Raw genomic sequence first — 25,746 nt, 5'->3', positions numbered from 1 at the left:
AAGGGTGGGATTTCCATGTAGCATAATGTGTTCGCTTCTACCACTGCCTTAATTGGGAGTCAATATGCGATATTTGTAACAGTGCCAAGAAAGAGTGCTGCCTACTTAAAGAAAACCATGGAAAATATCACTGGTTTGCTCATTTCTACATATAGGATGCCTACATTCTGCACGGACTGGTTGCATGGAAACATGTAGCATGCAGCTGCAGACTGCAGTGCAGCAAAGTTGAATGTAGGTCAAGCTGTTGTACCTGTTATCTAAGATTAAAGAGTGCTTGTAGACCAGTCTTCCTTTGTTCCTTTGCGACAATTTGTTGTTGACAAAGGACAGCTGGACATATAAAGGGCCCCATTACCTTCAGTAGCTTAGGGTCTCATCAAACCTCAATCCGGCCCTGCCTGAGGACCTTATTCTGATGCTAACCTGGCATGACGTTTGTGTTTAATTTCACTGAGTTTACTTTGGAGTCGGGTCAGTTCTTTCAAGAATTGTGTCTCATCAGCAAACTTCTCCAAGGCTCAAATAACAACTACCTTGCTCTCCGCCCCCGCCCCCACCCTTATGAAAATAACAATGATTTTGCTGAAACTAAATCTAGCTGTAGCAGTTTGGCTGCTCTTGCACATAATAGATCACATCATATGCTCACCAACGGACACGTTGTGTTTCTTCAATTGCTCTGCTTTGTGTTTACAGTTGCCCCGTACTGGACCCGTCTGGAGATAATGGATAGGAAGCTTCTGGCTGTTCCCGCCGCAAACACTGTTCGCTTTCGCTGCCCAGCTGCTGGAAATCCCTCTCCGTCTATACACTGGCTGAAAAACGGCAAAGAATTCAAAGGAGAGCACCGTATTGGGGGCATCAAAGTAAGAACGTCGGCGTTCTAACATTGATTTGGTCCCATTCCTTAACCTCCAGCTTTGGAAACCTCTTGGAATTGTCACTCCTGAAGTTTTGCTCACTGAACAATTTTGAAAGGCCGGCTGGATATGGGATCCGCCACTTTCACATCATAGATAATTTCCTTTCCAGCCTGTACTTCTTTATAGCCAAACTGGCGTGCAGATCTTCTACTTGGGTATCATTTTTAGAATGCAAAATGTGACGTGGATACTATCGTACGCTGAATATAGCGGTGAGACAGTTGAAGCATATGAACAACATAGTAGGGTTCCCCCCCCCCCAATGTACTTGGAAAAATTCTTAGATTCAGGTTGTTCCCCAACCCCCAGTTGCTGCCCACTTTACACATTTCAGCTGTTATTCATGATAATTTTCCTTTGTTTCTGAATTCTAGTGTATGTAAACAAAATACCAGGAAGCATGCCTGCCACTTCAAGAAACAAATAAATGCTGTTAGCTTTTTAAAAAATAACAATTTTATTGGTTTTACATGAATTTGTACATAATAACTTTAACCATTCCAAAACATAAAAATAAAAAGGTTCTTTCGAACCTTCAGACCTCCTCCCCTCCCTCCAAGGGTTCCATTTCAAAAGAAAATACAGTGGTGCCTCGCTTAACGAATGCCCTGCTTAACAAAATTTCCGCTTAACGAAAGGTTTTTTCTAGTGGAGGTTGTCTAGCGAAAAATTCGTCTAGCGAATCACGGTTTCCCATAGGAATGCATTGAAATTCAATTAATGCGTTCCTATGGGCAAAAAAAATTCAAAAAAATTCAATGCATTCCTATGGGATTCGCTAGACGAATTTTTTGTTATAAGAAAAGACCCATGGAACAAATTAAATTCGTCTAGCGAGGCACCACTGTAATTTCTTTTTCTTTTTTCTGTATCTTTTACCGTTATCCATTTGTTGTACAGTGGTACCTCTACTTACGAATAACTCTACTTACGAATGTTTCTACTTATGAATGGAGCTCCGTCTGCCATCTTGGATGCAGTTTAGATAGGATTTTTTCAACTTATGAATTTTTAGATAGGGTTGCTTCGACTTACGAATTTTTCTCCCAATGCATTCCTATGGGATTCGACTTACAATTTTTTCCGACTTACAAAAGTGCGTTCGGAACGCATTAAATTCATAAGTAGAGGTACCACTGTATAATCATAATTACCAAAGTTCAATCCTGTTAGCTTTTCATTAGCACATTTGCCATGATTAATATCCTGGGGATATAAATGGGTGCTCATTGCTCAAAAGTTTGTTTGGCTCATGTTGGTTTTATTTTTGGTGGGGGGGAGTAAAATACTTCTTCCTGACCATTCTGATGTAGGAAATTACTGAAGTTTGGTTCGAGATTAATTCTCATATTAACCGGCTGCAGACTATACATTTAACAACACAGGAACAGGTTTCTATCGGGATATTAAACGTTTGATAGGAAGTCTTTAAAATGGGATCGGAGCTGATAAAAAAATTGCTCAGATTGGCTTGGCTTCCTTGTTGCTTTAAGGGTGGTCTTTGTACTTTTAACAACCAGGTTCCAAGTTGGATTTCCTTTCCCCATATTTCACTCCACTCTCTTCTGAGAGGAGGCTGATTTGTGGTTATTCTTCATTTTCCCCCTCTGCAGCTGCGACATCAGCAGTGGAGCCTCGTCATGGAAAGTGCAGTTCCGTCAGACCGAGGCAACTACACCTGTGTGGTGCGGAATAAATATGGCATCATTTGGCATACCTACCAGCTCGATGTTCTTGGTAAGTGTTCTTTCCGTCTGTTTGCGCCAGGGGGGCAGTGTTACTCAGGGGGCTGGGGGTGGAGGTGATTTAGGTCCTTCCCGCTGGGCTTTCCACTTACTGGCCTAGTAGTCACAAGTCTGCACAACTGCAGCCTCCAGAATTCAAGGGCAGCCCCACATACAGTGCATTGTTGTTTAGTTGTTTAGTCGTGTCCGACTCTTCGTGACCCCATGGACCAGAGCACGCCAGGCACTCCTGTCTTGCACTGCCTCCCGCAGTTTGGTCAAACTCATGTTCGTAGCTTCGAGAACACTGTCCAACCATCTCATCCTCTGTCGTCCCCTTCTCCTTGTGCCCTCCATCTTTCCCAACATCAGGGTCTTTTCCAAGGATTCTTCTCTTCTCATGAGGTGGCCAAAGTATTGGAGCCTCAGCTTCAGGATCTGTCCTTCCAGTGAGCACTCAGGGCTGATTTCCTTCAGAATGGAGAGGTTTGATCTTCTTGCAGTCCATGGGACTCTCAAGAGTCTCCTCCAGCACCATAATTCAAAAGCATCAATTCTTCGACGATCCGCCTTCTTTATGGTCCAGCTCTCACTTCCATACATCACGACTGGGAAAACCATAGCTGTCACAATAGCTTTAACTATACGGACCTTTGTAGGCAAGGTGATGTCTCTGCTTTTTAAGATGCTGTCTAGATTTGTCATCACTTTTCTCCCAAGAAGCCCAGTCTGAGCTTAGACCGAGACTGCCATGCTGATGTAAAAGTCCATACTGACAGTTAAGTCCAGTCGCGAACAACTCTAGGGTTGCGGCGCTCATCTCGCTTTACTGGCCGAGGGAGCTGACGTTTTGTCCGCAGACAGTTTTTCCAGGTCTAGGGTCCCCAGGTCATGTGGCCAGCATGACTAAGCCGCTTCTGGCAAAACCAGAGCAGCGCACGGAAACACCGTTTACCTTCCCGCCGGAGCGGTACCTGTTTATCTGTTTAGCTATTAATAAATATCTAGCAGGGACCCAGGTGGCGCTGTGGGTTAAACCACAGAGCCTAGGGCTTGCTGATCAGAAGGTCGGCAGTTCGAATCCCTGCAATGGGGTGAGCTCCCGTTGCTCAGTCCCAGCTCCTGCCCACCTAGCAGTTCGAAAGCACATCAAAGTGCAAGTAGATAAATAGGGACCGCTCCGGCGGGAAGGTAAACAGCGTTTCCGTGTGCTGCTCTGGTTTGCCAGAAGCAGCTTTGTCATGCTGGCCACATGACCCGGAAGCTGTCTGCGGACAAACGCCGGCTCCCTCGGCCTATAGAGCGAGATGAACGCCGCAACCCCAGAGTCGGACACAACTGGACCTGATGGTCAGGGGCCCCTTTACCTTTACCTTTTAAATATCTAGCTATTTATTTATTAATAAATATTATTTATTTATATTTATCAATAAATATTTAGCTATTTATGTAGTTGATGCTTAATCTGAGATTCTGCACTGTATAGAATAACAAGTCCCACCTTGCCAGAAATCGGTTGCCCTGCCGTTGTTTACAGCGAATCCTTCCTCTTGACTGAATCCACACAGCAGCATTCAAAGGCTTTCCAGAAAAGAACTGTTTACCAAAAGAGCGCTCTCTATAGAGCAGGTTCCTGATGAACTACCGGAAAAGAGCCAGCTCATTCCTCCTTTCTTCTCTCCTGCAGAAAGATCACCCCACCGTCCTATTCTCCAGGCAGGATTGCCTGCTAACCAGACTGTGGTGATTGGGAGTGACGTTAAATTCCTTTGCAAAGTGTACAGCGATGCCCAGCCTCACATCCAGTGGCTGAAACACGTGGAGGTCAACGGAAGCAAGTATGGACCAGACGGGACTCCGTATGTCACTGTCCTAAAGGTTGGTAAACAACTACACATCCCCTCTATGGCCATTGCATGCTAGAGTTTGACCTGTACTGTTGAGGCACTGCCCCACAGCAGTGAATACTTCTGGAACCTGTAGATTTGGGCATTATTGACGCTAAAGGCGCATACTTTAAAATCAGACAGCAAGCCATGTATCACTCTAATTTCCGCCCGACGAGTTTGCAGGTACATTTGGGGGGAAACCTTCTGCAAAATTCAAAATATGGAAGGGCTACTACCAGACTTGTGACAAGCTGGTATAGCATAATGGCTAAGAGACTGCAGCTGTGATCCTAATCCCATTTACCTAGAAGTAGGCTGCAATGAATTTAATAGAACTTTTTGAGGAGATATGGTTAGGATTGCATCAGTCAGGAAATCTCTGGTTGAGCCTTGCTCCTGCCATGATCTCGTTAGGTGGGCTTAGGCAAGCCACTCCTTCTTAGCCTCAACTCCCAGCATTCACTGTCATCAGGCGCGGTGCTAGGGCTTTTTGCACCCTAAGCAAAACACTTTCTGACGCATGCGCCATGACGCACGCACGCCCCAGCACGCCTGCGGAGCTTTGCGTGGGGAGGGGGGGACTGAGGCCGCCTCAACTGAACAGCTGAGAGGTGCAGCGAGGTGGCCCCAGGCTGCCGCTCCCTGTGCGAAGCTCCGGAGGTGCGCGGGGATCGCTGGGAGCACGAGCCTGGGGGCGGGGCTGCCTCCTCCTGCTCTCTGCTCCGCTGCAGCCTGCAAGACCCTGCTGATTATGCTGGCTGGCGGGCCCCGCTCGCCCTTCTGCCGCTGCCGCTTCTCTGCTGCTCCCCGCGCACCTCCGGAACTTCTCGCCGGGAGTGCGAGCCTGGGGCCGCCTCGCCCGCCTTTCAGCTGTTCAAAGGAGGCAGCCCCAGGCCCGCGCTCCCCACGCGCCTCTGGATAGCGGCCTGAGGCGGCAGCGGTGGGCGGCGGGCAGCCTGGTCAGCGCCCCCTCCATTTTGGCGCCCTAGGCTGTGGCCTAGTTCGCCTTAATGGAAGCGCCGGGGCTGACTGTCATGCAACAGAGAAGTTTCTACTACCTTGCCTTACAGGGTCATTGTAAGTACTGCAGCTGGATAACATGTGTTCATCACTTTGAAAACTTGAATCATAGAACCATATAATTGTATGTTTGGAAAGGGACACCAGCAGTCATCTAGTTCAAACCCCTGCAATGGTAGGAATCACTTGAAAGCACCATACAAAAGAAAAAGAGGGATAAGTATTTTTACTTTAAAGGACCATTATTAGGTAACAGGATTCCAGATTTAGCATCTGATCCAGCAAACAAGATTCTCTAGTTTCCACATAAAAGATAGGGAGAAATAATAGAATTCATAACCGGCTGTTAAAATTGTATATATTTTGGCCCAGTTGAAGTTTGCAAGCTGTTCTTCAGAAACAGGCCCTCATCATGGTAATCCAATCTAGGTGTGACTAGGGCATGGATGATGGATCGAGGTCTGTAGGACAGAGTGCAGCTGCCGTACCGGCCAAAACCACCACCAGCCTTCCAGTGTCAAGTGGAACCCCCAAGCTGGAAATTTGCCTTTTAAGGGGGAGTGCAAACCCATCCAAAACTTGATTCCAGATTGGAGTCCCCAGCTTTGATGTCTATGGCAGATCCATTCCTTGATCTAGACCAGGATTCCAGAATTGTGTGGGCGGAGCATAGGGTTGTGTGCCTCGAGGCCTCCAGAGAAGAACACCAGTCCCTATTAAACTGAGCTAGGAAAGGGCTCTAAACTAAACCTCTTCATCTAGCAAGCCTCACTGATGGGTCACTCCCCACAACCCTGAGATCATAGCTGCCAAGTACCCTGTTTTCCCCGGGAAACCCCTGTTTTTACTTACCTTTTCCCGGTGGTCCCCCGTATCACTTCGTCTCCCGTTTTTCTCCGTTATTTTCTCCTGCCGGTGGCCATTTTTTTTCCTGATTTGCCCTTCTATGGGCACCAAAAATGGCCGCCGCTGGCTTCAAAACCAGCTTCTACGCATGAGCAGAAGTGTGTCGACGCAACTTCCGGTGTCGGCCCGCCCATTTATGGGCACCAAAAATGGCCGACACCGGAAGTCGCGTCAACGCACTTCCGGTCATGCGTAGAAGCTACTTTTGAAGCCGCCGGCGGCCATTTTTGGTGCCCATAGAAGGGCAAAGCGACACTGGAAGTTACGTCGACACAACTTCTGGTGTCACACGGCTGCCGGTCCCGGATTCTGCAGTCCGGGACTTGGAAGGTAAGCCTGAGATTAGGTTGGCCATTACTAGCTTTCAGTGAGGCAGGCCCTGCCCTGCCAACAGAGGCTCGGGAGGAATCATTACTGCCATCTTTCAAATAACCTTCCAAAAACTCTGCTGTTTAGACAGCCCTTTACAACATGACCCCCCCTCTTTCTTTTACCAACCAGTATTTACTGATGTTTTTATCGAGGCAGACTTAACCATGAGCTTATATATGGCCTTGATATGGTTCTATGAAAGTGCAAACTATTAATACTTCAGCAGATAAATGATTAAAGGCGAGATAATATGGATCCTTAAAACACCCCATAGGCAAGTTATCCACAGGGTAGGGCAGCGGTCTGCCAAGTGATCCTGAGATCCCCTTTAAAAATGACAGGGAAACTGTGCTCCCAAAAATATGCATGAGGACCGGGTGCAGTTTTTATAGCTGGCCATAGCTCCATTTGCTTGTGTTTGTGAGCCTGCATTTGCCTTTCTCGGCTCTTCTTGTCCAGCTCTAGCAAAACTACATTTCTGACATATCTCTGAGGCATCCAAGCAAGTACTGTTCTCTTGGAAGATCATGAAGATCTCATGATCTTTACGCAAGCCGAACATCAGGACCTTGGCAGATCACTCAGTGGCCTGGGTGCAAGTGAAGCAGGCAAATTGAACCATCCCCCAGGCCTGCAGTGAATCCCAGGCGCTTGCTGAGTCTTCACTCCTGCCTAAACCACGATCATGGCCACAGTCTTCTAGCACAGCCTTAACCAACCTGGCAACCTCTCTTAACATTTTGGACTACAACTCCCATAGGCCCCGGGCAGCACAGAGCTGAATTAAGTCTGTTTGGAAGTCCAAAACATCTCGAGGGCCTCCAGATTAGTGAAGTCTGACCAAGGATGATTCCTTTTCATTCTTTGCTTTAGTCTGTGTGACCATAGCTGTGTGACCATAGCTGCCTGAGAAATAAGGGACTGGACCGGAAGTAGCAGACCGGAAGTAGCGTTGCCGCCATTTTGGAACTGGGCAGAGCATGCTCAGAAGCTACTTTTGATGCTGCTCTGCCCTGTTCCAAAATGGCCGCCGCACCAGAAGTCGCGCTGCAGCCATTTTGGAACTGGGCAAAGCAGCATCAAAAGTCGCTTCTGAGCATGCTCCGCCCAGTTCCAAAATGGCCGTCACGCCAGAATAAACCGGGGGGAAACAAAAAAAATCCGTTTTTTTCGGCTGGGGACAGCTGGAAAAACGGGGGTTTCCTGGGGAATACGGGAGACTTGGCAGCTATGTGTGTGACACAACCTGAGTCTTGGCTAGATTTGGCCAGCCAAGGATATTCGCAAATAATGAGCAAATCAGCATGAAGGTGATCCTTCAGGGAGGGGTAGCCAACATTCTTCATGCTGACATGTACTAATGGGAGCCGGAGACTCATCAGTATCCTGTCTTAACCACTATAACCCTGATCCCCCAGGTGTAGCTGCAACACTTAATGGCTTGTCAGGTGCAAGTAAACTCTGAGAACTGCAGCAAATTAAAGCGAGCTCATTTTTAAAAACGAGAACATTCAGCCAAAGAAAACTTTTCAAATGAGCAGCTTTACAGGCTGCTTAAAAAATGAAAGAAAGAAACTCGGGGGGGGGTGGAGGGAAGGGACACGGAATTCGGCTCCCTAGCAAAATCAGAGAGTCCCTTTTGGTCAAGTAATGCGTACATTTTTTAAAAAAAATGAGCCAAGTAGCAGTAATTCAGTCCTGTCTGACTAATGTGTGATGCAAAGATATTGTTTGGTTTACTGAAGTTGAGGTTTCTGTCTATTCTGCAGTCTTGGATCAGTAAAAACCCCGAAGCCGATGCTTACCTAAATTTGTCTAAAGTGACAGAACAAGATGAAGGCGAATATCTATGTAGAGCCAACAATTTCGTAGGCAGAGCCGAAAAATCATTTTGGCTCCACATTGACAAATCAAAACCAGGTAAACCCTCGACTCTGTCCCAAAGGCTTAGCAACTGCAAGAATGAGCTGTAAACGCTGGAAGATGCTAGTCGTTTTAAAAATTAATATTTTGTCTTCTGTCCTGTTGACTGATACTGTATGTCATGATGTCACTACTTATATTTTAAGATAATTAAATGCTTTTTTAAAAAAAAATCAGTTGCAAAGGAAAAATTCCCACATTGATGACTGTCTGGCTTTGCTCACTACATCTTTATCGCTTCGAGTTGCATGTTAATGACCTGAACTCTCATAACCTTATTTATAGATAGGCTTTACCGATTTCATTGTTCATTGAACTCTGAATATCTCCTGCACATCAAATTCAGGTATCGGGGAGGAAGAGGAAACTTCCCCTGCAGTCGAAACAACATACAGGCCAGTAGCTGAAAGATCTCTGACGGAAACTGAGAAAAAGAGGCAAGCCCATTCCTTCTCCAGCTTGCATCAGGAATCTTTCAGTAATTTGGCATGTGTGTTGAAATCACCAGAAGTGGGGAACGAGTTAACAAGTCGTTGGTTTCAAATTTTGGGTGTTTGGGTGGGTTGGGGGGAAATTCTGATCAATTTTACATTTTTAAAAAGTTAAGCTCTCTTTTTCCCGTGCTTAACTCATTACTCACATTAACTGCATTTTAATCCTTGCTCCTTGCCCTTACTTACCACGACTTACTCTCTTCTCTTCTCTTTTCTTCCCTTCTTCTTCTTCTTCTTCTTCTTCTTCTTCTTCTTCTTCTTCTTCTTCTTCTTCTTCTTCCCTCTTTCCCAGCCATACTAACCAAAAGACAGTCATATATATGTGGAGGAAATTTTTTCATTCTTATGCTTTTGCTTGCATGCATTCTTAGTGGGACAGAGTAAGAGCCTGGTGAAGGGAACTCCTTGCTTTTTAAACAACTGGTTGTGGTAGGGCATGAGGACAAGCCACTGGCCTAGTCTCAAATATTATAATCTGCTTTTGAAATTTGCCTGAGCATCCGTGTTGCCTTCTCTGGGAATTTGGCTTTGGAATCCTGTGGGTTTCCCCCCTTCCTTCTTTATCTTGTGTATTTTTTTCTCCCCCTCTGTAGACAGCAGGTGTTAACAAAACAGATAAGGAGCTAGAAATTCTGTACTTACGCAATGTTACTTTTGAGGACGCTGGGGCATATACTTGTCTTGCTGGGAATTCTATTGGGTTTACACACCACACTGCTTGGCTGACGGTATTACCAGGTACTTTTGCTCTGTCACTTTTTTCCCCTTTCCTTTCTCAAGGGCCTCGGTGCCCACTTCCGAAATGCCAAATTCTTGAGCGATAGATGAGTGTTACTCTTATAGCCAGCTTGCGTTGAGGCACACTTCATCTTTTCTGCGATATGTAACTTGTTAACCAAGTTGGCAGGAAATGCTTCAATTTCTCACCCCGGAATGAAGTTGCGTCTCGGTGGGCAGGAGCGATGCTCATGGCTCAGTCTCAAAATGGCCATCATCTATTGAGATGCGATGCACAATTTTACCTCCATAGTACCAGCAGTTTGTTTCAGGCTATGTGCTGCTCAAGCATTTGGCATTTCTGTATCTTGACTTTATGAATTGGGTGGCTTTTAATATCGTTGAATCTAATTAAAAGTGCTTCTTTGGCTAGATTGTCCATATTTAGTTTTGGAGAACACCGAGGCCTTCTATGTCATAAATCCTACACAGTACAGCTTATAGCATTGACAGCTAATTTCCCATAATGTTCCTATAATGTTCTTGGTGGAGGCTAACTATTGCTGAACAAAATCTCTCATGCTTCCACTCCACAATCACCAGCCTTTCTAATACCTGTAGGCTTCTGTTGGGTGGGAATGTTGAAGCTCTGTTATGAATGAATGCTGCATCAAGACAGCAATTGAGAACATGTGCTCTGTGGATTCATTTTCATTAAATGCCTTTATCTCTGCTAGCTCCATAGAGTTTATTGGGTACCATTTCACCCCTGGAGCAGTATATTATTTCTCCAGTAGAGATTCGGCAGGCACAAGCAGACCTTTTGAAGACCTTTTTACGTAGATAGACCTGCCTGTGTAACTCTACATTATTATTTTTAATCAACCAATCATTTCATATTTTTTTTACTGTTTTCATGGTGTTTTAAGTTATATTGCTGTACACCGCCGTATTTTATTGTACAAATTGGCGTTGTACGAATACTTTTATTAGTAAATAATGCTTCATGTCTCTTACCTTGAAAAGCATTTTCTACAAAAACCAATCAGAAACTTCTTCTAGACAATCCAATTAAATGCTGTAGATAGTGGCAATAATAACCTCAGAATCAGGCTCAGTATTCCACCCATTTTATTACTGAGTGATGAAACAGGCTCCATGACAGCATTCCCCCAACCTGGTTTCCTCCAGATGTTTTGGACTACAGTTCCCATCAGCCCCTGGGAGCACAGCCACTCATTAACTCAGTTCCACATGTGGTAGAGCAGTAGAGTGCTTTTCAATGTCCCGGGGACACAATCCTTTATTTTTTGCTTAAACAGACTTGGATATTCCAATGATACAGAGCATATGGGAGTTTTAAGTGTATCAATAATAGAAGTTTTGTTTGTGTGTTAAGAGAGAGGGAGTTGTGGAGAGGGTAGGTGCATTTCAATGTGCTCTCTGCATATAACAGGCTGCGTTACATATCTTACGGGCCACGTACAAAAACCAGGTATTCCACAGGGTATACTTTCATTAACAAACAGTGTTAAACAAAGAACAAGGCTAAATGAAATTGTCTTACATGATCAGCCTATGCTTGGTGTGTAAGTCCTAGAAACTCTATAGATTTCCAAGCAAGACTGAAGAAACCAGAGTTTGTTTGGAAAAAATAGCCAACCAGCCAACTTTAAGCCCTTCTGTTTTACTTATGTACCATTGCAACTGAACCAAATACTTACAGTGCCTTTAGGAAACCCAAACTATCTATTCAAGAGTCTTCAGGCATACAATATGGCTAACTAAAAATACGTATTTTAGGGAAATAATGCATGTAAAACACATTTCCCCCTATGATTATTGTTGTTGTTTTTAATCTATGGGGGAAAACAGAACAAATTGCTGCAAAACTGACACAGCAATTAAATTGGTTGATCTGTTCACCCTTGTTAACGACATGACAAACCTTTGTGGCACTTAAATTCAGAACATTACTTTGAGCACAAAAACATACTTGATTTTGCCACACTTACCTAGTTCCACTCAATTGTTTTGTGGCAACTGATTGTCATAGGCATTCTGTAGAATATTAGGTGTTTGCACTTGGCCTCTAAGATACCACACAAGGCATTGTGTTGGAGAACATATGCTTTGTACTTTGCTGGGTGTTTGGGGTGTGTGGTCCAGATTTGCTAGGTATTGTCTGAATTGAAATGTTGCCTGTCTGGTGCCTGCCTGCCTCCCATTCAGACTCCTAACATATCTCTATTACTCTGCAGCGGAAAAGCGAGTTGCCGTGGACGATTCCAGCTCCCTTTATGCAGGCATCCTCAGCTATGGGACTGGCTTCGTTCTGTTCATCTTGGTGGCCGTGGTGGTGGTTATCTATAGAATTAAAAGGCCCTCCAAGAAACCGATTAACACCACTACTGTTCAGAAAGTCTCCAAGTTCCCACTCAAGAGACAGGTAACAGAAAGTAGATACAAGGTTCCTATTCCTTCCTTATATCTTTCCTTTACCTTTGCAATCTTCTATCTAGATCAGAAATTTGGCCTGGTGATTTATGTCTCTGGGAGCTCCAAGTGAGATCTTTGAATGCTGTTAGCAGAAAACGGTTTTAGCCACATATTTTACCTTTGTTTTCATGATTTAAAAACAAAACAAATGTGTAAAATATGGTCTGAAAAGCTGGTGGTGACTTAAAATGTTCTGGTTTATAGATCCTGGTTTTCTTTATTTGGTTTCGCTAAGGTCTGACCTTTATATAGTGTGTTAAACAGACCTGGTGGCTGAGAAAAAGGCGTAGACCTTTCAGAGACTGTGTTGGCATAGTTCTGTGCTAGCAAGAGAAGACACAACTGAACATGATTCTGCTCCCACTGACGTAATTTGAATACAGGATTAGGCCTCTTTCTGGTGGGTGCTGTTGTGCATATGAAGTCTACCTCTCTTTCAAATCAGAACCAGTGAAGGCGGTGAAGGTCCTGTGTGAGTGTCTGGAGGCGGTTGGAGGTTGGATGGCGGCTAACAGATTGAGGTTGAATCCTGACAAGACAGAAGTACTGTTTGTGGGGGACAGGAGGCGGGCAGGTGTGGGGGGTTCCCTGGTCCTGAATGAGGTAGCTGTGCCCCTGAAGGACCAGGTGCACAGCCTGGGAGTCATTTTGGACTCACAGCTGTCCATGGAGGCACAGGTTAATTCTGTATCCAGGGCAGCTGTTTATCAGCTCCATCTGGTACGCAGGCTGAGACCCTACCTGCCCGCAGACTGTCTCGCCAGAGTGGTGCATGCTCTAGTTATCTCTCGCTTGGACTACTGCAATGCGCTCTATGTGGGGCTGCCTTTGAAGGTGACCCGGAAACTACAATTAATCCAGAATGCGGCAGCTAGACTGGTGACTGGGAGCAGCCGCCGAGACCACAAAACACCAGTCTTGAAAGACCTGCATTGGCTCCCAGTATGTTTCCGAGCGCAATTCAAAGTGTTGGTGCTGACCTTTAAAGCCCTAAACGGCCTCAGTCCAGTATACCTGAAGGAGCGTCTCCACCTCCATCGCTCTGCCCGGACACTGAGGTCCAGTGCTGGGGGCCTTCTGGCAGTTCCCTCGCTGCAGAAGCCAAGTTTCAGGGAACCAGGCAGAGGGCCTTCTCGGTAGTGGCACCCGCCCTGTGGAACGCCCTCCCACCAGATGTCAAAAAGAAAAATAACTACCAGACTTTTAGAGGACATCTGAAGGCAGCCCTGTTTAGGGAAGCTTTTAATCTTTAAGAAATTAGTGTGTTCTAATATTTCTGTTGGAAGCTGCCCAGAGTGGCTGGGGAAACCCAGCCAGATGGGCGGGGTATAAATAATATATTATTATTATTATTATTATTATTATTATTATTATTATTATTAGTCTTGACCTCCACACTGTGTAGTAGCAGAACTGGAGGCACAGGAAGGGTCAAGTACCAGGTGTGGAGTCTGAGTCTTGGGCTGTGTGTTTTCCTATACGCTAGAAATGTTTTCTCAGGTGGGGAGATCTTGATGGGAAGCAATAGAATCTCCATTGGCAGAGGTAGATGGCTTGAGGAGCAGACCTAGGTTCTGGCATGTTGATAATGTCCAAGAGTTAGCTGCTTCACTCCAGTTAGCTGAGACAGATTATATTGCGTGTCTGCATGTTGCAGCTATTTCCCCTGTCAGCTAGCTAAACACCGTTGCTGAATTTGGGAGCTGTGCTGATTTAAAACACAGTATGAGCTTGACATTTGCATATCGAGAGGGGAAGAACCGTGTGTCCATATTGCAGATTCTTGAATGAAGCAAAGATTCTTTTGCTGTTCTCTTTCTATGACCTTGTATGCTTGCTAATAGAAGCTGTTGGCAATAACACTTCATTTGCTGTATTCAAGCAGGTATCTTTGGAGTCCAACTCCTCCATGAATTCTAACACTCCTCTAGTCAGGATCACCCGCCTTTCCTCCAGTGATGGACCAATGCTGGCCAACGTCTCAGAGCTTGAGTTGCCAGCTGACCCCAAGTGGGAACTGGCAAGATCTCGGTGAGTAAAACATAGTTTTGAGCTGGTTGGCTCTTTGCTGCTCTTATTTAGGTTATTTACTATACCACCTTTCATACAGCACTCCGAGTTACATGCTAACGTCTTTGCTTGTGTGTTTTGCTTCAGCCTGACTCTAGGAAAGCCGTTGGGCGAAGGCTGCTTTGGTCAAGTAGTAATGGCAGAAGCAATGGGGATCGATAAAGAGAAACCAAACAAGCCTATCACGGTCGCGGTCAAGATGCTGAAAGGTACTGAGAACAGAGAATGGGAAGAGCTAGACTCCCACGTCCCACGTGCCTCTGCTCTCCACGTTTCCCCTGATTTTCAGCCCTGCCCTGGTTTCCTCTGCATTGGTTTTTCCAGCTGTGCCACCTCTCAGACTTTCGGGGCCCTGCTTAGCTTGCCTACCCCTTTCCCAAACTGTCCTAGCTCTTTATAACCTTATAAAGAGGGCTACATCCTCTAGTTCGGGGTCAGCAAACTTTTTCAGCAAGGAGCCAGTCCACTGACCCTCAGACCTTGTGGGGGGCCGGACTATATTTTGAGGGGGAGGGGAATGATGCAAGAGCACCACGAGCCCTGGTGGCTGCTTACCTGTGTCTGGTGGCGGAGGGACGATGAGCGGCGTGCGAAAGGGCTCCAGAGAGGGGCTGCTTAAAATGGCGGCCACTCGAGCGCTGCTGCTGCTGGCACCAACAAAGCCCAGTCCCCTTCCTCCTCTAGGCAGGGCGGGGAGAAGCCAGGAGGAGGGAGGGAGGGAGGAGGCGGCGCCACTGCCACTGTGTGAGGGAGAGGGAGAGGGAAAGAACATGTGCAGTGGCGATCCACACGGCGACTCCCAGACCATCCACGGGCCGGATCCAGAAGGCAACTGGGCCTGATCTGGCCTTCAGGCCTTAGTTTGCCGACCCATGCTCTAGTTCTTCTGCGACACTTCCTCTAGTTTCACCTCTCAAGTGGTCTTAAAAGAAAAGAAGCCCCAATGGCTGCCTCTTGCCCCGTTTGTTTGTTTATTTCTGTCTGTATTTATTTTTAAGCTGCTGAAAGGAAGGAAATAGTAAGCAGTGTATGAGGTACAGGAATAATTTAATTCAAATTGGTGGCTCCTCATCCTTCAGCCAGAAGTCTTATATTAACATTATTAATATTATTTCCGTTGTGACAGTTTTGAATCATTGTCAGTGTTTAAACACAGGAGTAGCTCTACTTGCTGTGTTCATCCAGCTCCTTCTCCTGCTGGGTCAGCTAGTTTTATATAAAATCATATAAATTTGACACTAAAAAGCAGCAAACGAAGAACCTGGGATGTTCTTGAAGTATGTGCTCCAAAGTATGAGTAGACACGGGCTATATGGCACTGAGTGAATTCCATCCATGGCACATAATAAAACTCTGCTTTTCCTGATTCCTTCTTTTCCCTTTCCTGTACAGATGATGCCACAGACAAAGATCTTTCTGACTTAGTCTCAGAAATGGAAATGATGAAAATGATTGGGAAGCACAAGAACATCATTAATCTCTTGGGGGCCTGCACACAGGATGGTATGTTCCCAGAGCTCATGGCTGTGGCGGTTGATGAATGAAGGTGGTCATATTATACATACTGTTGCCTAGTCAGTTTTTAGTGTTTACAATTTGTATGCTCTCCCTCATGCCTCTTTGCTGCAATCTGTGAGAAGCCAAAAGTCTTCCGTTCTGGAAGAGACGTGCCAGATTGTTGTTGTTGTTGTTGTTTAGTTGTTTAGTCATGTCCGACTCTTCGTGACCCCATGGACCATAGCACGCCAGGCACTCCTGTCTTGCACTGCCTCCCACAGTTTGGTCAAACTCATGTTCGTAGCTTCGAGAACACTGTCCAACCATCTCATCCTCTGTCGTCCCCTTCTCCTAGTGCCCTCCATCTTTCCCAACATCAGGGTCTTTTCCAAGGATTCTTCTCTTCTCATGAGGTGGCCAAAGTATTGGAGCCTCAGCTTCGCGATCTGTCCTTCCAGTGAGCACTCAGGGCTGATTTCCTTAAGAATGGAGAGGTTTGATCTTCTTGCAGTCCATGGGACTCCCAAGAGTCTCCTCCAGCACCATCATTCAAAAGCATCAATTCTTCGGCGATCAGCCTTCTTTATGGTCCAGCTCTCACTTCCATACATCACTACTGGGAAAACCATAGCTTTAACTATACGGACCTTTGTAGGCAAGGTGATGTCTCTGCTTTTTAAGATGCTGTCTAGGTTTGTCATTGCTTTTCTCCCAAGAAGCAGGCGTCTTTTAATTTCGTGACTGCGGTCACCATCTGCAGTGATCAAGGAGCCCAAGAAAGTAAAATCTCTCACTGCCTCCATTTCTTCCCCTTCTATTTGCCAGGAGGTGATGGGACCAGTGGCCATGATCTTGGTTTTTTTGATGTTGATCTTCAGACCATATTTCGTGCCAGATTACCACAGTCTAAATGGGCTTCTGTTTAGTGGCTTAAATGAGTTTCATGGATGCTTTGAGTCCTCTGCTATAGACCAGGAGCAGAGGGCTTTTTTTTTTTCTGGCTGGCAGGCCAGATTGTTACCTCCCCATCCCTTGGTGGACCAAATTTGTTAGGTGGGCAGGACCTATCAAATTATACAGAGCTGCTGGCATATTTGAAAGCACCCCAGACCTTCCACCCACCTTGACACTGTCACCCTCTACTTTGGCACCATTGTTGCTGGGTTCTTTTGTGTGTTTGCTCACCCACATATCACTGGTCTTCTCACATCTACGCCTGATGTGTGGCTGGTGAGATCCAGGAGACTGCCTGCCAACAAGCTACAAAGTAAAGAGCCCAGTGTGTAAATGGCTTCTAGCCTTGATGGAGGCTCTGGTCTGCCTCCATGGTCAGAGGCAGAAATGCTTCTAAATACCAGTTGCTGAAAACCACGGGAAGGGAGAGTAGTTAAAACGTTTTTCTTGAAACAGATGACACTTTGATGTTGGTCCAGGAAAACAGGATTTCTCTTAGCTGCACTTTCTGATGAGCAGCATTGAAGTATTCTAACCCAGTTGGACCCAGATGTGCCTCTTCTCTTGTGCTTTCTCTATCTAAAATTCTTACAGTAGTCACTGCTCTGCCTAGCATTAATGCATCCCTTCTGAAGCGCTTGCCATCTAGACTCAGAGGGGGAGGAACAAGCCAGGATACATACAGTAATATCTTCTTGCCACTCATCAGAATGATAGCTTGTTGGAAAGTAGGAAAGAGTTCATTGTGGATAAAAAATAGATTGTTTTTACTCCAGGTCCTCTCTATGTCCTGGTGGAATATGCGTCAAAGGGGAACTTGCGAGAATATCTTAGAGCCCGCCGGCCGCCTGGCATGGATTACTCTTTTGATACCTGCAAGCTGCCTGAGGAACAGTTAACGTTTAAAGACTTAGTCTCCTGCGCCTACCAGGTGGCACGAGGGATGGAGTACTTGGCATCTCAGAAAGTAAGTAGCATGCAGCTTTATAAGAAACGAGGGGTTGTGCCCCTGTTTGCCAACTCCACCCAGCGCTCCATCTTCCCTAGACCTTGCGGGAGGGGAAAAACCCCAACACAAATCCCTTAGACCAGGTGCAAGGAACCTTTTGGGCTCTCTCTCCTCATAGGTCAACATTAACAGATGGGCGGGGCAATCCACATGTCCATAATGTGGTGTAATTGTGACCTCATACGATTGGTGGGTTGCCCTGCCCACCTGTCAAAACCCCAACATCAGAGGTTGAAAGGGGGAGTACAGGAAGACTTTGCAAGGCCTGCCCCTCGCTGATACTTTCAAACTTTTGCAATTCCCCTCAACTTCTCCTTCACACTCTCAACTTACCTTCCAAGTCCTGGACTGCAGAATCCGGGACCGGCAGCCGTGTGACACCGGAAGTTGCGTCGACATAACTTCCGGTGTCGCTTTGCCCTTCTATGGGCACCAAAAATGGCCGCCGTTGGCTTCAAAAGTAGCTTCTACGCATGACCGGAAGTGTGTCGACACGACTTCCGGTGTTGCCGACGGCCATCTTTGGTGCCCATAGATGGGCGGGCGACACCGGAAGTTGCGTCAACGCACTTCCGGTCATGCGCAGAAGCTACTTTTGAAGCCGCCGGTGGCCATTTTTGGTGCCCATAGAAGGGCAAATCAGAAGGGGGGGGAAATGGCCACCGGCAGGAGAAAATAACGGAGAAAAACGGGAGACGAAGTGATACGGGGGACCACCGGGAAAAGGTAAGTAAAAACAGGGGGTTTCCCGGGGAAAACGGGGTACTAGGCAGCTATGCACTCTCAAGGTTGAAGGTGCAAAAGAAAAGAGCAAGGAAGATCACCAACCTCAGCTACCCCCCACTCCCATCAACAAACGGGTTGCTACAAAGCAGTTTATTCTGCACAGAGGATTAAATGGCACCCCGTTGCCTTGAACTTAGATGATGCAGTGGCTCATAAACAATACATGGTCGTTATTTCATTTTGTAAACATCTTAATCAATGCACGTTTCTTGACACACACACCCCAAATTCTTTTTCAGTGTATCCATCGGGACTTGGCAGCTAGAAATGTTTTGGTCACAGAAGACAATGTGATGAAGATAGCTGACTTTGGCCTTGCCAGAGATGTTCACAATATTGATTATTACAAGAAGACAACCAATGTGAGTGAAAAGCTCTCAAAGATGAAGCTATTCTGGCTACTTAAAAGAGCTGGACATCTTGTGGGCATTAAATAGCTTTGCCTTGCATTCTTTTTTAGCAATTCAAGTGAAAGTGAAGCCCTGGGTTTTACTTGAATGTTCACTGTTTTCTGTTTTGTAAGTCAATAACTCAGTTGGCTTCTGAGAGAGAGATTAATTAAACTTGCTACACACATTCCGGACACCTTTCAGTTTCAAGTCCACAAACAAAACCCAATCTAATTTTGTTCAGTATTTTGAACAGGATAGGCTAGAAATAACACATTTCTTCTAAAACTAACATTAAAAACTACCCCGACTTTCAGAAAAAACATTTCTCACAAAAGCTGAGACTTAATATATATACTACAAACAGAAAAGGGATCTAACCAAGGAATTATTCAGAAGTCAAACTTCTTCAGCCATGTGATTTACAATGGTACCTCGGGTTACAGACTTCAGGTTACAGATTCCACTAACCCAGAAATAGTACCTCGGGTTAAGAGAACTTTGCTTCAGGATGAGAACAGAAATTGCGCAGTGGTGGCGCGGCGGCAGCAGAAGGCCCCATTAGATAAAGTGGTACCTCAGGTTAAGAACAATTTCAGGTTATGAACGGACCTCCAGAATGAATTAAGTTCTTAACCCAAGGTACCACTGTATTCATTTTAACTGAGAAGTAGTCACATTCTTGACTGCATCTTGCAAACACCTGAGACACAGGTGGATTCCTGCAGGTCACAGCTGCATTTCGCAATAGGTATAGCTGTACTGGGCAAGCACTCCGGGGTTTTTTTCTGGGAGTACTCAAGGTAGCGCAGTACTGGCACCATTTTTTCAAATGTTAAAAATTGGAATGAATTTCGGGAACCAAAATGCTTTTTCTGCGCAGCCTGATGAGGAGCAGTGAATAAGGTTATAGTTAATTGTTGTAGCTTGTCTTCACTTACCCCACCCCACTGCCCTGCTCGCAGTTGTGAAGAATATTCCTACACTGTGAATGGTCCGTGTCGCCATTGAGAAAAAGAGGAAAGAATAGGCCAATATAGATGTGGACTGTCCCTGGACCAAGTGACTTTTCTTCTTGAAGTTCTCGAAGTTCTTAACCTAGCTCAAGGTAGTCATCTGAACTAGCCAGATGTTTAACTGAGAATCAATCACAGTCAATCCATCATTTGAAAAATAAGACTTTAGAGTCGTCTTACCCCAAAATGGCAACTAGGCATTCTGTTTTGGAGACTGTAACCTTGATTTAAGGAGCCATTTGGCACCTAGCTTATATATCTTGAGTTTCTAACACTGCACTGTACTCAAATACAGTCGTATCTTGGAAGCCGAACGCCTTGGCTCCCGAATGATCAAAACCCGGAAGTGAGTGTTCCAGTTTTCGAATGATTTTCGGAAGCTGAACTTCCAGCGCAGCTTCCGATTGGCTGCAGGACACTCCTGCAGCCAATCAGAAGCTGCATTTAGGCTTTCGAAGGGTTCTGGGAGTCGAACGGACTCCTGGAACGCATTCTGTTTGAAAACCAAGGTACCACTGTACCATCTCGTACTGTGTTGTGTTTGTGGCTGTGAAGCCTTTGCCTCTACACTGCCTGTGTCAGGGAGGAGGGAAAGAGTATGGTTGGAGGGTTAGGAGAGAAGGGCGGCAGAGACAGCATAATGGGTAAAGGCGCTTGAGGTGAGGGATGTCGTATGACTTCAGGGCACTAAACACCTTGCACTGAATGAAGGATGCAATTAGTATGAGGAGAAAGTAATTGCGGACTGTGGGGGTCAAATAGCTTGATCAGTTTACCCGTGTTCATTATCTGTTTGGCCTGGTCACTAAGGAAAATGTTTCAGACTGGATTATAGTTGAATGTTCAGCTGGTGCCAGAATGGCTGGGTGAAATTGCTGATGGATCTTTCCTTTTCATCTCCCTAAATTACAGGGTCGGCTGCCTGTGAAATGGATGGCTCCAGAAGCATTGTTTGACCGTGTGTATACGCACCAGAGTGATGTGTAAGCATTGCCCACAATTTTAAACAGCAAAAGCAAAACACAAAGTCACAGGAACAATTGTAATGCCAAGCCGAGACGGGATCTTGTCAATATGTGCATGAATAATTTTACTTGCTCCATTCGCCGATGTAGTGGAAAACTTAACAAAGAGTAGTAGACGGGCTGTCAGCTACCTGATTAAATGCTCATCTTAATTTCAGACTAGGTGTCTGGGATTTCTATTGAGCTGCATCAACAGAGATCTGCAAGTGCTTAGTAAAAAAAAAAATGGCTCAGGCAATTAGTCATTCTATTGATGACTTGTTAGCTGTGCATGGCTGCCCAGAAACAAAACAGAAGCCCCCGCCTTCATCTCCTTTCCCAAAAGTCTCATTGAATTCTAAAACCTTTGGTTCCCAGATGGTCCTTTGGAGTGCTGCTATGGGAGATCTTCACTTTGGGAGGGTCTCCCTATCCAGGAATTCCAGTCGAGGAACTCTTCAAACTCCTAAAGGAAGGCCATCGCATGGATAAGCCAGCAAACTGCACCCATGATTTGTAAGTTGTCAATCTGGAAACAACTTCCATTTTTGTAAGACATGTTTCTGAGTCTGAGGGGAAGGGGTTGTCTTTAATTCAGCTGCTTCAGTCCCACATTCTCTCTCTCTCTCTCTCTCTCTGTGTGTGTGTGTGTGTGTGTGTGTGTGTGTGTTTCTTTGTGCCACCTCTACCAAATGCTGTTCATCGATCCCTGCTATGAAGGGCCTTCCTCCTGCTTTCCTGTGCACACACACAGTAAAGGTTTCTTGATGTTTTGATCGCCACGTAAGGCTATTGCTATGCCATGATTGAGAGTTGGGCTAGACTCAAAGGAGAGTGAAGTCATTCAACCAACCATGGAAACTGCATCGGATGCCTTCAAGAAAACACTATAAGAGAGACTCACTTGCAACCGCAGTTTCTATAGTTGGCTGGTTGTCTTGACTCCACGTTGAGTCTAGCCCAGGCATCCCCAATCTGTGGCCCTCCAGATGTTTTGGCCTACAACTCCCATGATCCCTAGCTAACAGGACCAGTGGTCAGGGATGATGGGAATTGTAGTACAAAACATCTGGAGGGCCGAAGTTTGGGGATGCCTGGTCTAGCCCAACTCTCAGTCATGGGAAAGACACCAAGAACTCTGGTCAATGTGAGTTTCGATTGTGGGATCGATCCCTACAACTCTCAGTCATGGCCTAGTGAACAACAGAAACCTGTTTTCCACTGGGCTTAGTTGGATTTTGAATGCTGCTTTTATGCATGGAATGATTGTGAGCCATGAGAACAATCCAAAGCACACAATATAAATGAAAAAAGTGGGAAGGGAGGAGGAAAGAAAGCATTGGTGCCCCTACTCCTTCTCTGGTCAGTGGAAGGGGCCAGGCTGGTCTCCTCCTTGACAGGACAATCTTCCCGGGGGAAAGGCAGGCAGCCTCCCAAGGGCTCTTGCACTCTGGCCATGGTGTGTCTCCCTTCAGCTTTACAGTGATGCGTAGCAATGAGTGACTGAAGCTCTTTTATATTCTTTAATTTTAAGCAGACTGCTCTTTGGTGAATCATTTGAAAGTCTGGCCGTGTGTGTGCACATACATGCATACAAACAACAGTTCCAGTCCTTTTGTCCGTTTTATATCTCTTGCTGCTATTTCGTAGGATAGCGTTTGGCTCAAACTTCGGTTTCACGGCCTTCCATTTCTTTTTGAGTGTAAGATTTTGGAGTCCCATCTGCAGTAAGCGCAACTCCCAGCCACTGGCGAATGCCCATGTACTTCCTTAACATTTGCCCTATATTCTCCCCCTTCCCCAACTTTCCCCAGGTACATGATTATGAGGGAGTGCTGGCATGCCGTACCTTCCCAGCGGCCAACCTTTAAGCAACTAGTTGAAGACCTGGATAGAATCCTGATAGTGACCTCAACTGATGTGAGTATGGCCTTACTTCCTTGCACGCTGGGGCTAATTTGCACCTGCCTCTCAAAGTTTAGATGCTTTGTTCAAACATGCTTGAGTCTTACAGTGTGAAGGGAGTAAATATGTTAACAGTCAGCCCCACAAGATAATACGTTTTTCTTTCTTTCTTTCACTTTTTAACTTCATTATAACTCGGAGAGGATACATTTGCATTGCCATTACACAACATTGAAACATCACAAATTAAATACAGTTACTTAGTTTATTTCAAACTTTTATCCCCACTCTCAGCCTTAATTCCAAAGCAATTTGCAATGAAGTCAATTCAATTCTTTTAAGAAATAAGCAAAACACAATTGATAGTAAAAGGGGGGGGGAGTAAGCATGGGCACCATAAAGACAATAAATGAATGCAAACTGTCAAAACTTGAAATACGTCTAACAGCAGTAAGCATATATTATAAAGCGCCATTAAATGCCTGCATGATAGCAGCCCTCAGCTGGTGTTTAAAGGGACTTTTGGCTGACCAGTAAAGAGAGTGGCCAGAGGGAGGGTGTCGCATAAACAGGGTGCCAAAAGTGAGAAGCCAGGTTGTATCCCAACGAGTTCTTGTGTTCTCACAAGGACTCCCATTTGCACAACAGAGCTTTTCCTCCCGCACCCCTGCACACACATCCAGATCTGTTCGAGGGCAGGATCCCCCAACCCTCTGGATCAGATTTGTTGGGGGTGCAGTGGGACCAAAGGAAAAGGGGTGAGTTCCTTTGTGCAAGTGGAAATCCTTGCGTGAACAGAACTTGGTTGGATGCCATCCCCTCCTGTCTCCTGCAGCGACCTGCTTCTTCTGCCTCAAAGGTGGGAGCTCTCTAAGCAGGATCTCTGGTGAAGGTCTTCATAACTGGGCAGGTTCATGGGAGATATATTGTGCATTGTTCCGTTGTGGGAACTGTGGGAAACTATGGGCTAACCCTATCTCTCGGGTGGGTGTCTTCTGTGGGCCCATGGGGATTCTTGCCTTCTGACCTGATTTCCCACCACCATGCCCTGAGGGGTTTGCTCTACCACTATGCCTGCAGGCCAGTGCTGGATTTAAAGGTAAAGGGACCCCTGACCATTAGGTCCAGTCCTGACCGACTCTGGGGTTGCGGCGCTCATCTCGCGTTATTGACCGAGGGAGCCGGCGTACAGCTTCCAGGTCATGTGGCCAGCATGACAAAGCTGCTTCTGGTGAACCGGAGCAGCACACGGAAACACCGTTTACCTTCCCGCTGTACTACTTATCTACTTGCACTTTGACGTGCTTTCAAACTGCTAGGTTGGCAGGAGCTGGGACTAAACAAGCTATAGCTTAGGGCCCCACTCTCTTGGGAGCCCCCCCCCAAAAAAAAAATAAAGAAAAAAACCTGGATGTACATTTCCAAAATATAAGATAAATAAATAAATAAAATAAAACCTACATACAGCAACAGTGTTTTGTGTTGTGTAGGCTCCTATGATATAAGCCTGCTAGCCTGCTCCCTAAAATATCACTGGTTTGCTTATTTCTATATACCGTATTCTGTATATGGGGTGCCTACATTCTGCATGTGCAAATGGCTTTAGATACCTATTGGGTCCATAAATTACCACATAACATATATTCAACACAAAAAAACAGTGGCAATTTGTTGTTGACAAAGGGCAGCTGGACCTATAAAGGTCCCCATGACCTTCAGTAGCTTAGGGCCTCATCAAACCTAAATCCGTCACAGCAAACTGTGTTCCCTTCTGCTTTTACCCTGCCCCATCTCGGTAAACCGCAGTGGCGTGTGGCATTGTGGGAAATGAGGTCAGCAATGCAACCACTACGGGTGCTTGGAATCCCAGTAGCCTTCACTACAGATCTTCATGGGTATTTTGCAACCAAGATGTGGAACTCCCAGATCTAACACTGGAATGAGGTATCGCTACGAACGAGCCACCGATTTCTCCCTCTCTTATTATCCATGCAATTGTTCTCCTTGCAGGAATACATTGACCTGTCTGTGCCTTTTGAGCAATATTCGCCTGCGGACCAGGATACGCAGAGTGCCTGCTCTTCAGGGGATGACTCTGTATTTGCACATGACCTTCTCTCCGACGAGCCCTGTCTCCCCAAACAGCAAGCAAAAGGCATCGTCAGGACATGATGGCAGACGCCCGCAAGGAAGAGACTCGTGAATGTACGTTTGGGGGGAGTCCGGAAGAAAAACCTGAGGGAGGATTTCATGACTCTCCTCCGTGGCGCAGAAGATTTGTAATGCCGCGAAGCCATACAAATCCCCCCGTTTGGTTATTTGAGAAAAGGAACAAGCAGCAGCGCTGTTTGGTCTGAAGGAACGAATCTTGTGCAGGTTAACAGCACCCAGGCAGACAGTGCCTTATCTAGAGGGTGCCAAACCTTCAGCCTCCAATCAGATTTCCACTGTGATTTTTCTGTGCCTGCAGTACCAGAGTGGGAAGTGGGGTTTTTTTTCCCTTTTCCAGCTTTTAAAGAGAAAAGCATGTAAAGAATGTAGGAATTCCTTTTCAGAACCCAATGAGCACATTGCAGTAATCTTTTTGGTGGGGCTCGAAAGCCTGCAAGGATGCATACATTTATGTAAATATCTTTTTGGAATATA

At 45.8% G+C, this 25,746-nt stretch overlaps 1 protein-coding gene across 6 annotated transcripts in view; it reads left to right on the top strand.

Moving 5' to 3' along the window:
• FGFR3 (fibroblast growth factor receptor 3) overlaps positions 1-25,402 on the top strand; it is a 69,569-nt gene extending 44,167 nt beyond the window's left edge. For 3 of the 6 annotated variants that reach the window (XM_060275130.1, XM_035138369.2, XM_060275131.1), the window contains exons 5-18: positions 700-869; positions 2,540-2,663; positions 4,338-4,528; positions 8,607-8,757; positions 12,233-12,420; positions 14,353-14,501; positions 14,628-14,749; positions 15,933-16,043; positions 17,768-17,958; positions 19,026-19,148; positions 21,104-21,174; positions 21,574-21,711; positions 23,010-23,115; positions 25,111-25,402. In XM_060275130.1, the coding sequence (XP_060131113.1) occupies positions 700-869; positions 2,540-2,663; positions 4,338-4,528; positions 8,607-8,757; positions 12,233-12,420; positions 14,353-14,501; positions 14,628-14,749; positions 15,933-16,043; positions 17,768-17,958; positions 19,026-19,148; positions 21,104-21,174; positions 21,574-21,711; positions 23,010-23,115; positions 25,111-25,272 (1,997 nt within the window). In that variant the 3' untranslated portion in view covers positions 25,273-25,402. Of the gene's footprint in view, positions 1-699; positions 870-2,539; positions 2,664-4,337; positions 4,529-8,606; positions 8,758-9,847; positions 9,993-12,232; positions 12,421-14,352; positions 14,502-14,627; positions 14,750-15,932; positions 16,044-17,767; positions 17,959-19,025; positions 19,149-21,103; positions 21,175-21,573; positions 21,712-23,009; positions 23,116-25,110 lie in introns of all 6 variants that reach the window. The other 3 variants (XM_035138374.2, XM_035138372.2, XM_035138370.2) reach the window with 3 other exon arrangements.
• The last annotated feature ends 344 nt before the right edge of the window (positions 25,403-25,746 follow it).

This window comes from Zootoca vivipara, chromosome 5 (assembly GCF_963506605.1).
Source record: "Zootoca vivipara chromosome 5, rZooViv1.1, whole genome shotgun sequence".
In the NCBI taxonomy this organism is placed as follows: Eukaryota; Metazoa; Chordata; class Lepidosauria; order Squamata; family Lacertidae; genus Zootoca; species Zootoca vivipara.
Note: the sequence above shows the minus strand (reverse complement) of the source record. Positions and strands in the feature narration are given on the sequence as shown.